The 14,708-nt window shown below is 40.0% G+C and overlaps 1 protein-coding gene across 1 annotated transcript in view; it reads right to left on the bottom strand.

The window, feature by feature from the left end:
* sparc (secreted protein, acidic, cysteine-rich (osteonectin)) overlaps positions 1 to 14,708 on the bottom strand; it is a 25,501-nt gene that overhangs the window by 8,539 nt on the left and 2,254 nt on the right. The window contains exons 2-6 of the mRNA XM_037675646.1: positions 6,620 to 6,685; positions 6,381 to 6,434; positions 3,538 to 3,625; positions 1,334 to 1,455; positions 993 to 1,113 (exon numbers count right to left, since the gene is read on the bottom strand). Coding sequence (XP_037531574.1) covers positions 993 to 1,113; positions 1,334 to 1,455; positions 3,538 to 3,625; positions 6,381 to 6,434; positions 6,620 to 6,676 — 442 coding nt within the window. The 5' untranslated portion in view covers positions 6,677 to 6,685. The remainder of the gene's footprint in view (positions 1 to 992; positions 1,114 to 1,333; positions 1,456 to 3,537; positions 3,626 to 6,380; positions 6,435 to 6,619; positions 6,686 to 14,708) is intronic.

Below are 14,708 nucleotides of genomic sequence, written 5' to 3'. Positions count from 1 at the left end.
CCCTCCCATTTTTCTTAAAGAGACGCTGCTCGCTCCCTCACTATCCAGATGTCTTTCGGATGAAAGACGAAACGTTTCTACATTTTTTTTTTTGTTTTGTTTTGTGAATGACCAGAGGACCAGACTTAACTTTTTTTAGATATCCATCCTTCAGTTCAAACCGTCTTATACTGCCATCCAGTGGTCAAAAAAAGGTACTACACTCAAAACAAATAAAAAAATTATTCTAAAATTTAACAATAATTACTATACATCCATTATCTTTTACCCGCTTCTTCCATTTTAGGTCACAAGGGTCGCCGGTGCCCATGTCCGGCAATCAAATTTCAAACGATATTATCGTTTATCGCAATAATTTCTGAGACAGTTAATCGCCCAGCAAAATGTGTTATCGTGACAGGCCTAGGAATTATACAAGTACATTTTCCTTAATCTAGTATATTCAACAGCGATCCGTGCGACCCGGAAGTATTCCTTTTAGCGCATGCGCAAATGAGCTACACTACGGATCGTTTCCGTAACAGATCGGGGAATGACAACGCGTAACAAACGCGACTTGTCAGCGGTGACACATAATAGATAAAACTAATACGGCGAATCGACGTGTTTGTTTTTTCCCCACTTTATTAGACGTACTTGGACTGATGCGACTCATACGGTGGTGCGACGTGTATGGCGGAAAATACAGTAGTTACATTTTAGATGAAGCCGCCTCCGCGCAGCAGTGACACGCCGGTTAGTTTAAAAAATAAAGAGAAAGAAAAAAAGTCTCGTGCAGAATTGACAAGATACTGTATTAAAAAAAATTGAACGTAACCCTCCAGGAAGTATTTAAGATTTAACACAGCAGGAAGTTCCTGCTCTGACTCTTCAAACTGAGATCCCTCTGACTGCTGTTTGCTGCAGTCATTCACTTTTATTTTGAAAGATCCGTCTCTGTAAATGTCTGAACTGTATCGAGCCGTGTGTCGGTGCAGAGTCTCAGCGCTCACGTTTGCAGGGCCCGATGTAGTCCAGGTGCAGCTTGTAGCCCTTCTTGGTTCCCTCCAGGGTGCATTTGGTGGCAAAGAAGTGGCAGGAGGTGTCGTAGGTCTTGTTGTCAGTGCCGCAGATCTAAAACAAGAAAACCCAGTCCGCTCTTCATTTTTACCGGTACTTTTATTTTTAAACAAATCATTTTGCAGAAATGGGATTTTTTTTTTCTTTTATAGAGTAACTTTTTGTTGAGGTTTATAAAACAGTGTACGTGCTAACATGCATATATCTCAATATGTGCAAAAAATGAATAAATAACACGAACGCTCAGCTTTAAGGATGCCGTCGGTTAGCTTACATGCTCAAACTCTCCCTCGGCTGCGGGGCAGGTGGAGGGGTCCTGGCACACACACATGGGGGTGTTCCCCTCATCCACCTCACACACTTTACCCTTCTTGCAGGGATAGTTGACACAAGCATCTGTGCAAAGAATACAGAAGTTGAAGTCTGTTATAACTCCTCCGGAAAACTAAAATAAAAAACGTTAAAGGATGAAACTGTTGAATGAAAGGAGCTAAAGGAGCTTAAATGAAGCAGCTGCAGAAAATTATTGCTTGTGGAAACTTGTTAAAGCTGAAAACTGTGAGACAGAAGGAGAGGGAAAGTTAAATATTTAAATACTTTTTTTTAGAAAAGAACAATGTGGTTATAAAACTTGATTTTGTCATTTATTTGTGGATCTTGTCGTGATCTGTCGCTTCAGTTCTTGCTCTTGTTTCACATTTAGGGCTGTTAGTTTTTTTTTTTTTAATCTGAAAAAAACAACCACTTTGTTCTCTAGTTTAATGGATACTTTCCATTTGAATAGCAAGGCTTTAAATAAACAACAGAACAGCCTGAACCGCTGCTGGTTCTGGACTCTTGTTGCTCTCTGGGTTCGGCTGTGGCTCATTTCCCTGCTAAAGTTGGGTGGAACATGTCATTATAGCCGTTTGCTCGCAGAAGCAGGCAGTCTGTCATTACGGCTCTTTGATTTTCTCCTTCGAGGCTCAAATAAACTGTGAAAGACGTGAAGCTTCGGTACCGAGTCCCTGCAGCGCAGCGGAGTCGAACACCGTCTGCAGTCAGACATCAGGGTCACAGTGAATCTGTGTTTCAGTTGCACTTCACTTATGTCAAGTTTAAATCTAGTGATTTAATTTATTTATTATTGTGTGAACGTTTATGAAGCATTCACTCTATTGCGATCCGTTTTTCTTCTGTACGCTTTTCTGCATCTTTCTCTTTTCACAGTTTTTGTGCCATTTCAACAAATCATAAATCAAAAACTTTCAGCTCTTTCAGGACAATCCTGCTTTGACTTTTGGTATTGGTGCAATACCAAAAGTCTGTTAATCGTCTGTTAATTTACCAGTAAGCTTATTTTTACCTTTTTAGCTACTTTTCAGCTGTTTTTGCTTATTTCTGCCTTTTTTTTCCTCCAGATAATTTCCACTAGTTTGTGGTAATTTCTGCTTCTTTCAGTTTAATTAACTTACTTATGCTAATTTCAGCATGTTATGCTCTTTCAGCTACTATTTAGCTCTTTTTGATTCTGTTTTGTACCTTTTCAGGTAATTCCACTTTTTTTTTTAGCTTATTTCATCTCTTTCCACTTCACTCTGGTAGTTCAGAAGGAACTTCTTATTCAGCTTCCTTATGCAAATTGAAACTTTTTTCAGCTACGGATAATTCAGCTGTTATTGTTCAGGTGTTTTGTGCTCCTTTCAGATTCTTTCTGCTAACTTCAACATTTTTGTGTTTCTTCTAACTTATTTCTAGTTTCAGCTTGTTATGCTCCTTTACGCTGATTTCTGCAAGTTTCAGCTTTTTCTACTATTCGAGCTACTTTATAGCTGTTTTATGCTAATTTTAGCTTTTTCAGCTAATTCCACTTTATTTTAGTTCATTTCAGCTCTGTCTGCTTCCTTCTGGTAGTTTAAGCTTTTTTCTGCCTTTTCAGCTTTTCAGCAATTTTTAGCTAATTTCCTATTTTTTAATGCTAATTTCTGCTTATTTAAACCTAATTCAACAACTATGTGCTCTTTTTGCTTTCTTCTGTTAATTTAGACTTGTTCTTCTATATCAGCTACATTTCAGCAGGTTTTTGCTAATTTTAGCTGTTTTTCAGCAAGTTTTTATGCTGTAAGCGTTCACACTGCATTTTTCCCCCTCTGTTTCTAGTATGTGCATAAACCTGTGCACATATTTCCATGCATGTTAATAAAGTTTGGTCTTAAAGCATCGTAGTGTGAGTTTTTGATTTTCGCAGGAAGATTTAGTTCAATCTTTGAAACGTTTGGAGCTGTTTGAGGGTTGAAATTCATGGTTTGGTTTGTTTAGACACAAAGCATCATATAAACCACTTTAGGGGAAGACTTAATTTTTTTAAATGCTTAAAAATGTCTAAACATCTGGATTCTGTAAACATACCACCCACTAGGGATAACGTTTTCCCCCACAAACCAGTAAGGCTTAGTTTTCGTTAGGAGGTTTGGTTCCAGCTGCTTCCTGTTCTCTTACTTTCAGCATCAACGTCCTCAATAATATCAATGGCCTCGTCAAACTCTCCAACCTCCACCTGCACCGGGTTGGCTCCCACCTCAGGCTCCTGGGTAACGACAGAGGTCAGAGGTCAAGGTCTGAGCATACGTAAGAAGTTAAAAGAACTGATCTGTTAAACATTCGGTTTCTGGTCTATTTCTGCACATGGCCCACTTAAACGCAAACCACCTAACGCCCCGTGGCTTTTCTGAAGTTGGGCAGACGGTCCACCCTGAAGTCCAGACGCAGACCGACAGACCATAATATCCAGCAGTGAGAAACAGCTGGGTCCACATGTGGTGAAACCATAAAAAATAAAAAAACTCTAAAAGCATCCTGAGCAGATCATCTGTGGCTAAAATTACCAGCTGTGGGATCTTCGGTCCCGCTGGACCTCGGCAGCAGGAAACCAGAAAAGTTCTTGTTGCATTTTTTTATTTTGTTTTATTCTTCGTCGTTCACAGCAGAACAAGAACGATCTCGTGAATCCAAACGTCACGTATGGAGAGGAATTTGGAGGAAATAAGTTCATTTTGATACATTTTAAACTTTTGAACCTCCAAGACTGAAAAGGTAAATTTTCATCTGTTGCTTTTCTTTATAAATTAAAGTTTGACCTAAAAGTTGTCAAAAAAAATGATGATTAAATTAAAAATAACGTATCACTTGCTGCTTAAAAAACAAAGAAACAAACAGTAGTCCCTCGTTTATTGCGGGGGATCCGTGCCTTGAAGACGTGATAAGTGAAAAACCACGACATAGAAGGAGTAGTACAAGTAGTACAGTCTAGTTTAGTATTTATATATATATATATATATATATATATATACACGCATTTTAAACCACTCTTGCAATATTCTAAACAATGTTTCTAAACTCTAAACGCTCTAAAAGAGCACAGCATGCCTGATTTCCCTCTATCAGCCACTTGCCAGCGCTCTTGGCCACGCCCACTTCTACGCTCTGCACGGAGAACAGCTGATCAGCTGCAGCAGGAAGTTGCATAAAAGTGCCGGAGGACGCTTTTCCTGCAGCTCATGGGCTGGATAAAGGTGCAGCAGGTGCAAAATAATTTTAAATAACTTATTTTAAATAAAAACTCCATGCCGATCGTGCAGCTCGTCCATCAGTCAGCCGTTTGTGTGTCATGTCCAATCTTATTTTGAAAAACCGTGATGGAGCGAGTACGCGATAAATGAACCGCGAAGTCGCGAGGGACTGCTGTATTTGTGAAACCACGAAAATAACGTTCTAGGATTTCTCAGGATTTGACTCCCACACCACACTTTAGCTCATATCTGTAAAATTCATCGAGGCGCATCCATTTCTGTTGAGGCAGGAGTTGGTTGTTGCGGCCATCTTGAATTTGTCGAGTCGGTCAGCTGAAGATGTCGACCCAAAGGTTACTTCTGAAAGCTTCAACAAATCTGTTCAGTAATTCACAAGATATTTCTGCACAAACAGTTCAGATAAAAAATTATCTTCTTCTACATCTTGTTTTCTTCAAAGCCTTACACTTCGAGCTGTAATTTATAAAATGAGAGAATATCCGAAGTTTATGGAGACTTTCAGGTGGATATCCCCCCCTAAAAGGAAATGTTACTATTTGAATAAAATGTCTTTTTAAATCTTCAGAAATTTGAAAAACAGCTTAAGTTTGAATTAGTTCCAGCTCTGACCTGAGCCGGATCAGAATGGAGTTCTTTCTGCAGCATTTTTTAAATTTATTTCACAAAAGGGACAATGCATATTAATCACATAAAAATGCCAGATTTAGCCAGAGAGGCTAATTTTCATCTGTAGTCCCATAGCGGGTTGCTGTAAGAGATTTAAAAATATTACAATTAACATGCGTGACAACTTACATGACCTATAAGTTATGACAATTTTAAATATAACTAAAAGTAGTGTAATTGACAGTAAACGTTTATATAAAGAAAGAAAAGTCACGACCATAAGGAGAAAAATGAAGGAAATTGTAACAAGTAAAAAGTTGATTTAAGAACTATTCAAAACATGAGTAGAATTTTGATTTTGTAGTAACCATTGCTTCCTAAAACAGTTTAACGATGTAATATTTCTTCGTTCTAATGGTAGTTTATTCCAAGAATTTGGAGCCCGAACAGAAAACGACGACTTTTTCTAAATGGTATTTTACCGACTCCCCTGCTAGCTGCTCTTGTAGTTATGTTTGGTTGTAAATGTACTTGGACAAAGTATTTTAGTGGTGGTGGAGCCAAACCATGAAGGACTTTATGTACAAGTATGACGTCTGAACACGTGATCATGTTTTCCCAACTCAAAAAGTCATACTTATGTAATATTTAACAATGATGATAATAAGTTGTTTTATTTGTCCAAAGTCTTCAGTCTAGAGTTTTTCTACTGGTTGTAGTGGTTCGACTCTCCTGAGACCAACTCGTGAGAAAGAATCATAACGTTTAAATATAGTTTTTGAAGCTTCTAATGTCAAATTATTCCTAATATGTTTAAAATGGTATAAATTAAGATTTACTTCTTAATTTTTTAAAATATGATTCTTAAATGAACGTTATGATACCTAAGTATTTATATTCTTGTACTGGTGTTAATATGTGTCCATCCACTGGAATAACTGGATCTGGTTCCTTAGTTTTGCGCTTAGAAAAGAACGTGCAAACTGTTTTTATTAACATTAAGAGGAAGCGTTCTGGCTGCGGGTTCAGAAGGTCCAGAAACCGGAGTCCAACTCCCAGGAGAGCAAAATGTTTAGAGTTTCTTAAAAATCAAGACCAGAACAAACTGTGAGTCACACAAGCGCACGCATTTAGGCCTGGACTGACCTCCACAACTGGCTCCTCAGTGACCAGCTCCTCCAGGAAGTACTCCTCCTCGGCCTAAAAACACGGAGAGAGGTGAAGGAGGAGACGGACAGACAATCATCTGACGCGTGAGACGAACACGACGTGCACGTTCCTGTGACACCCATGGGAACAGTTGTCTTTAAGGAAAATAAACATTCACACTCATGTAAACACGAGTCCTCGTGCACAAACACAAAGACAGGAAGACTCGGACTCACAGGGGCAGCGAAGGCGCGGCCGGCCAGGCACAGGAGGAAGACTACCCACACCCTCATCTTCAAAGTCTGAAGAGACACAAACGAAAAAAAATAATCTTCATTTTTGATTAAATCAAAAAACTGAATTCCAGTTTTTCCATTAATTTTTTTTTCCAATATTTTTCACACAATAAATCAAATACAAGGAACTCATTTTATTGTTGAGATTTATCTTCTTTTTTTTTTAATAATTCATGTTTTTGAAGAGGTTTTATGGAAATGTTGTCGCTCGTGGGTCTGTTTTTTCTGTCTGTTTGTGCAGAACGGACAAGACTTCCAGGACAAAAAAGTTAAAGGTTAAACCGAGCAAAGGTCTCGTAGCGACGAGGCGTGGCAGCTTTCCGTTTGAACGTCCTGATGCATGCTCAGTAATCCAGGTGGATGGATCCTTCTTTCTTGAAAAGATTCGTCTTTAACCCAAAAAGCTTCTTCAGTCTCAGGAGCTGCAATAAACTCACAACCAGCACCTTCTCATAGTGGATCGACCAGTTTGTTGATGACATCCAGAACTAGCCGTTCCCGTGATAAAGGATCGTTAGTGCTCTGGTGGCCGCTTGCTATTCACAGAGGACTGAGTGATATTAGCAATAACAGCATTGTAAGAGGGGGACAGTTGGACACAAAAGGATTTGAAAGAGGAGTGAAGGAAGACATCTTTGTAAAGAAAAAAACATTCATCATTCAACGGGGGCGGCGGCCTACGTGTCCAATGATCACCTTCTCACAATGTTGTTATTGCCATCACATTTTCCGGCCTATAAGTTGCATTTTTTTGCATAATTAGCGTGCCCTGCGACTTATACACCAATTTATGTTTTTCCCATATTTATAAACCAATTATTGGCCAAGTTATGAACGTTTTCATTCATTCTGACATTGAACATATTGAACACTACCATTTTCAGCTGCTAGAAGCCACTCGAGCTGTATGGCATGTCGTTGTGTCACGTAATAGGCAAAAGTGGCTATTAATGGCACAATCGGCTTGCCATAGCCTGCCACCTTTGTCCAGCTCGCTTGGTGCAACCGTCAAATCAGCTTCATTTCTCTGCACCACCGCAGCAAAATGCAGCTATTTTGACCATTGAAGTGCATTTATTAAGTAAAAGTTCAACTGAGACACACCTTTGATATAATGTCGAGCAAACAAAGAATTGTTTTTAAATTGTTGGCACAACACCGGCCCACATTTCTGGGTTGTCAGTGGTGACTCATAATAGAAGCGACGTATTTACGTTTTTTTTATTAGACATAGTTGAACTGATGCGACTTATATGGCGTAAAATACGGTAATATCACTCAGCCCTCTGTGAATAGCAAGCCACTAACGATCGGTCATTAGGCTGCTGGTCCTCCTTTATCATGTGAACAGCTAGTTCTGGATGTCACCAACAAATTGGTTGGTCCACTATGAGAAGGTGCTGATTATAAGACTGAGTTTGTTGCAGCTTCTCAGACTGAAGAAGTCCTTTGGATAAAAGATGAAATGTTTTAACCAATTGTTTTCTTCTCAAGTGTCCGCTTGAATGTTTCTGAATCAAACGGCAACAAGAAGTTCTGGAAGTTTGACCTGAAACAAAACATGACACGTGTCCAAGGACACGTCCAAGACTTCAGTCCAGAACTCGTTCAAACCACCGTCGAGGGAGTGCGTATGAATAATGCACCACGCACTATTATTTGACTACATTAGTCTTTATAACCTCTTCTTTTACTGTTATTGTGAACGATAGTACAACGTGTTCATGATCCTTTCTCTGTGATATAATAATTTTTGACGTGACAGTCTAAGGAGACGGTGGAGAGGTCATCTTTTATCATGGTCGAAGCTTTTGAAGGTCACGGTGGACTCATGTTTAACGAACCTTTTCTTATCAGGGATCAGAAGTGAGGCAGAGCGAGTTTCTGTCCGTCTGTGTCCTGACTGGTTCTTCTCCAAGCTTTGTGTTGTTACATTAATGAAATCTACACCTGATCCTTTGTGAATCGGGCTTTTTCTACAACACCACATCCTAAAGTGGTTCTAATAAAATGCTGAGTTCAATGGTTTAATTGATTTTATTCTATATTTATTTACTAATTAACACATTTATTCTTTAATTCCCACAAATCAGTCAAACTTCTACAAGTGAATAATGACATCTACTTTACAAATTAATGTAAATGTCCAGGGAAAGCTGCATAAGATGTTATTTAGTTATTTAGAGCCCCCTGACACAAATCTGCTAAAAGCATCAAGTTTAGGGAGGACCTAACTTCCTGCTGGATGTGGGTGTCTGAGGGACGTCCTCCGTGTCTTAATGTGTCCTCCAGCTGCTCGTCAGGGACATATTGTCTGAAACCCAATAAAAAGCCTCTCGGGTCGTTCCTCTCATCTCAAACTTTAAATAAGGGTTCCTTTATCTGGTAAAGCAGCGTCCTGTTGCTTGGTCTTCCCCTCTCTGTCTGCACATTATCTGTCTGTCTGTTTCTCTTCAGACGTCCAGAGAAATCTCTCCAACATCAAAGAACTTCCAGCACAAGAGTCGACCCGGGCCGTTTGCAAAGATCCAGATCTGAAATGTTGTTTTTATCTCAAAAGCACACGTCCGTGACCGTTTCCCTTTTTGTCTGCTTCTTTATGCGAAATCAAAAAAGTGAAATGATTTGGATTTTAGATATTTTTAATTGTTCTATTTGAAAGTTAAATAATGTGCATTTCCTTCATGTGAAATTGTCAGAGGATTAAAAAAAACAAAAAAAACCACTTGAGTGATGGTGGAACGCTTTGCTCAGCTGGTGGAAGGATTCTTGATGTGTCTGAACAGGACGTGTCCCGACACATGACGGCCCGCCTGACCTGAAGTGGAGCGAGGAACATCTGACATTTTGAAAACAAACCTTTGGTTAGTTGTTCTGCAAACACCCTTAACAAATTTGCTTTGGGTTTGAAATGAATTGATTCCTGAAAGAAAGATGCACAAAATAGAAGAACTCGCTTCTTTTAGCTTAAACTCAAGTTTCCACTTCCGCAGCACGTTCCAGCAGCCGTTCAGCTCTTAATAATAATAATAATAATAATAATAATAATAATAATAATAATAATAATAATAATGTCATCACAATGTCAGCACTGTATGTTTCCATACAATGGCGAAATTAGTCTCTGCATTTAACCCATCCACCACCAGGTGGTGCAGTGGGCAGCTATTGAAAGCGCCCGGGGGACATTTTGGGGATGAGACGTGCTGCCCAGAGACGCCACGTGATGTGCAGTGACTGGGGATCGAACCTGAGACTTTCGGGTCCCAAGCCGGCTGCCCTGCCTCTACACCATCTCGGCCCAGAAAACGTCAGGTTGTGGTGAGATGGAGTCCAGGAATGAAGACAAACGCAAAGAGCTCGAGTTAAAAAAACAACAAACTTAAAGGGAAAATGAAAACTGGAGGTGACACCGAGGAGAACCACGCAGCACACGATGGTGGACTGCAGATGGTTTAAAAGGCTGGGACTGATGAGGTAAGTGGCTGCAGCTGAGACAACAGGTGTGGGAGGAGCAGAACTGAGGAGCAGAGGCTGACTGTGGAAAAGTACTGAAGGTGATGAAACACTGGAGGACAACTGAACACGGAGAATTTATAAAAGTAAACCTTACAAAGATACAAAACAGCTGAAGCCAAAACAACAAAAAGCAGCTTAAACTTTTTAGGCTCTTAAATAATATTTCTGTGTTCCACGTGTTTTCCTGCAGAGACACGATTCTTCAGCTCTGACGGTTTCACCTGTTTCATTTAAGGGTGTTCTATCTCAACTTATTAAATAACTCATTTTTTAAATTCCAAATATAGGACAGTTTCTAATTTTAAAGAACAACTGGAAACAGAACTGTTGCTGCCACTTTCAAAGTACCGTATTTTCCGGTGTATAAGTCACAGTTTTTTTTTGTTGTTGCATAAATTAGCATGCCTGTGACTTATACAGTGAAGCAACGTATTTATTTATTTTTTCTCATATTTATGAACCAATTTTTGGCAGAGATCTGACGACTTCATTCATTCTGACATAGAAAATATTGAACACTACCATTTTCAGCCACTAGAGGGCCCTTGACTAATATGGCAAGCCAAGCGTCTCATTAATAGGTAAAAGTGGCTATTAATGAGACACTTGGCTTGCCATACCAAGCCACTTCCGTCTTGCTCCAGAACTCCTGAAGCAAACGTCAGATCAGCTGCATTTTGCCACTCCGCCCAGGCGAAATGCAGCTGATTTGACCATTAAAGTGCATTTATTAAGGAAAAGTTCAACTGAGACACAACTTTGCTATAATTTCGAGCAAACAAATAATTGTTTTTAAGTGTCAGTTTTGTTAAATTCTTGTTAAAGTCCTCCCGTGCACGCTCCTGCGGCCACCACTTGGCAGCCAATTGATTTTTGCAACACCGGCCCACATTTCCGGGTGGTCAGCGTTGATGCATAATAGATGCGTATGCTGCGAAGCGACGTATGCTGCGAAGCGACGTATGCTGCGAAGCGACGTATGCTGCGAAGCGACGTATGCTGCGAAGCGACGTATGCGGCGAAGCGACGTATGCTGCGAAGCGACGTATGCGGCGAAGCGACGTATGCGGCGAAGCGACGTACTTGTGTTTTTTTTTCCACTTTATTCAACATGTTTGGACTGATGCGACGTGTACGGCGGAAAATACGTTAATGTCTGTTTTAAAGCTCAGACATGGAAATGTAGAGAAACTGTCAGGAGGTGACGCCTTCAAATAACCTCAGAGCAAAGAAAGTTCAACAACACTGAAAGTTTCGCTAATGGAAAAGGTGTGACGTTTAATTATGAGGTGACTAAATGTAATCCCAGTGGGAGGAAAAAAAAAAGCTGTCATTAAAATGTGTGAGGAGTGTTTGATTTGGAGGAACGAGGCGTCCCCTCGTAGTCTCTGCAGGAAGAGGACTGACGGAACAGCAAAACAACTTATTTGATTTGGAAGCTGCTCTCATAATCAAACAGGACCCGGGATAAACGGGAATCTTCAGGCTCGTCAAAAGGCCCCTTTTCCCCCACACACGTATTTAATTTGGCTTGGTTAGGTAAGCAAGTGGAAACTGCGCTGGGACTGTTGCTTGTTCACGTGTCTGCCTCTGTTGCTCTTTCCACCAGGGCTTTAAAGGGAACAGACTTATTTTGCTCCTCTGTGACATAACAGGCAGGTCGGAGGCCTGGATAAACAACCCGTCTGATGGTAAACAACTCGAATAAACAACAACTCCGAACAGGTAAAGACTGAGAATGAAGTGACTTCCTGTGTCTGCAGTGAGCTCTGCAGGAAGAAAAATGCAATTTTACTCCTTTTATGCCGTTAAGATTTATATTTTTAGCACCAAATAACCAAATAACGGTCTGTCCAGATGACCAAACAAGGAACAAAGGACCTTATGTTACGTCCTCCACATTCTGCATGGATCTTTTTGGAAATGGAGGCCTGAAGAGAGGTGCAAAAGGTCAAACAGGTGCTGAAAGTCCGTCAGGGCGCGTGAAATAGGCCTCGCTGAGTGTTTTGAGTTTTGCAAAGAAATGGGGACGTGTTACGATTCAGTTCGTGGAAGAAAACTGTTTAAATGTTGGATCAGACGGTGGATTTCTCAGTCGCAGATGCATTTCAGTCATCACCTTAAAGTCTTCCTGAATTCTTCATAAATTGGAAGAAAAAAAAATACGGTTTTCATGGTGGAAAAACTGGAGAAAATTACCGGTAGTTTGATGAAAAAGAGACTTGGCAACAACCTGCTGCAGTTTCCTGACCAGATGAACTCAGTGGAGCAAACCAGTTTAGGTTCATCTAAAAAAATTAATTAACAAAAAACAAACGGATGTGTCTAAAATATAGGAGCGGCGGTATGAAAGGATGATTATAGTTACTGTATTTTTCAGACTATAAGGCGCATTAAGCTAAACAAAACATTTAGATAAGTCGAACTTTATTCAACTCATTCACAACAACTCTCAACATTGTTCAGTTCCACATAAAATCAGTTTGAGGTGAGCACAACCTGAATTAATACATAAGGGTCACTGTTGATTTTTGAGAAAATTAAAGGATTTTAAGAAAATTAAAGGATTTTTAAATGCACCTTATAGTTTGAAAAATATGGTAATTGTTTGTAAATTCATTTATTTAGATCGTTGGCTTGATTAGACTGGAATCTTTCAGGACTTTTTGCCAGAAAGTGGCCACATTACACAGTTCAAACCTTTAAAAATGCTATTTTATGATAAATATTTAAAGATTATTGCCCAAGTCTGACTCTGTGCTCCAATAAATCACTGAATAGTTAAAAGTTTTGGTCCTCAGCGGCGACGAGCAGACAGAAACCCGAGCTGAGCTGCTGAACAAAGAGCAGTTTTCATGAAAAGCTCCCGGAGCACAAAGAAGGTGAACGGAGGAGAAATCAAGATCTCTGTGGGTCCACTTGTTGGTCGCATGACCTGTTGGACTCAGACCCTCCTCCTCCACCACCTGATCAGATCTGGTTCTGTTTCGCTCTAAGCTTTAAATAAAAAAACTACTAACAATTCCTCTAAACTGCTGTAGAAAATGATTCTGCTTGTTGCTTTCAAAGCTCATCTCTTTTGGATTTTATTTTAATTATTATTATTTTCACCCTGCATCACTGTTTGTCACCTAAGTCCTTATTTTTTCATTTGTTTAGTCTTTAAGTCCGTATTAAAATTACTTTTGACATCTTTCCTCAGCTCACAAATCTATGTGGTCATTTTAAGAACTGCTCCAGTTCTGAACATGTTGGGACGTTGTGCATAATACAAAATATGAATAGTGTGCAATGATTTGTCAATTTTATCAGCAGATGTTTTATCGATCATCACAGTAAATAAATAAAATGCAGCCGTTTGGGGAATAAATAAATCATATTTTCAATTTGATGGCAGCAACTTGTCAGTAAAAAGTTGTTCCAGGAGCAACAAAAGGTTTTAAAAGTCAGTTTTACAAATAAGAACCAGCTGAGTGATCATTTAATAAATCATTAAGTTAATTCCCTGCAATAAAAGAGACTTTTAGAGGTTAATTTTCCCAGAAGTAAAGATGGGCAGAGGTTCACCAGTCAGTGAAAATCTGTCTGACACAGTGGGACATTTTCAAAATAAAGTTCCTCAAAGAAAGACTTTGAATCTCCCATCACCTCCAGTTCAGAATCTCATCAGCAGATTGAATCGGTAGAAATCTCTGAGCTTAAAGGACGAGGCTGAAAGTCAACATTGGATGGTTGATGGTTCGGGCCCTCGGGGGCCCCTGCATAAAAAACAGGTCCGGTTTCTGTTCAGGGCTCTGGAACAGATAATGGTCTGTAAACACAGTTCATCCACAGATGATGCTTAAAGCTCTATCAGTCAAAAAAGAAGCCCGATGTGAACACCATCCAGAACCACTGCCGTCTTCTCTGGACCAGAACTAGTTTCAGATGGACTGAGGTGAAGTGGAGAACTGTTCTGTGGTTAGATGGATCCAAAGCTGAAGTTCTGTTTGGAAACCACATCCTCAGTAATAAAGAGAAGAGAGACCATGCAGCCAGTTATCAGCTCACAGTTCAAAAGCATGCCTCTCTGATGGTATGGGGGTGCATTAGAGCATCAGGAATGAGCAGCTTACACATCTGGAAAGGCTCAATCAGTGCAAAAAAGGTAAATGCGGGTTTTAGAACATCTGCTCCATCTAGGAGAGAAGATCCAGGACTGTTGAACATCTCCACCAGACCAGAATGAGAAGACATCCCCTTCAAAACCTCCAACGACTGGTCTTCTCAGATCCTCTAAAACCTCCAACTGGTCTCCTCAGATCCTCTAAAACCTCCAGCTGGTCTCCTCAGGTCCTCTAAAACCTCCAACTGGTTTCCTCAGGTCCTCTAAAACCTCAAACAACTGGTCTTCTCAGATCCTCTAAAACCTCCAACTGGTCTCCTCAGATCCTCTAAAACCTCCAACAACTGGTCTCCTCAGGTCCTCTAAAACCTCCAACTGGTCTCCTCAGGTCCTCTAAAACCTCCA

The sequence above is a fragment of the Nematolebias whitei genome, chromosome 4 (genome assembly GCF_014905685.2).
Source record: "Nematolebias whitei isolate Nwh7 chromosome 4, NemWhi1, whole genome shotgun sequence".
NCBI classification, from domain to species: domain Eukaryota; kingdom Metazoa; phylum Chordata; class Actinopteri; order Cyprinodontiformes; family Rivulidae; genus Nematolebias; species Nematolebias whitei.
This window is presented reverse-complemented; position numbering and strand designations above follow the sequence as displayed.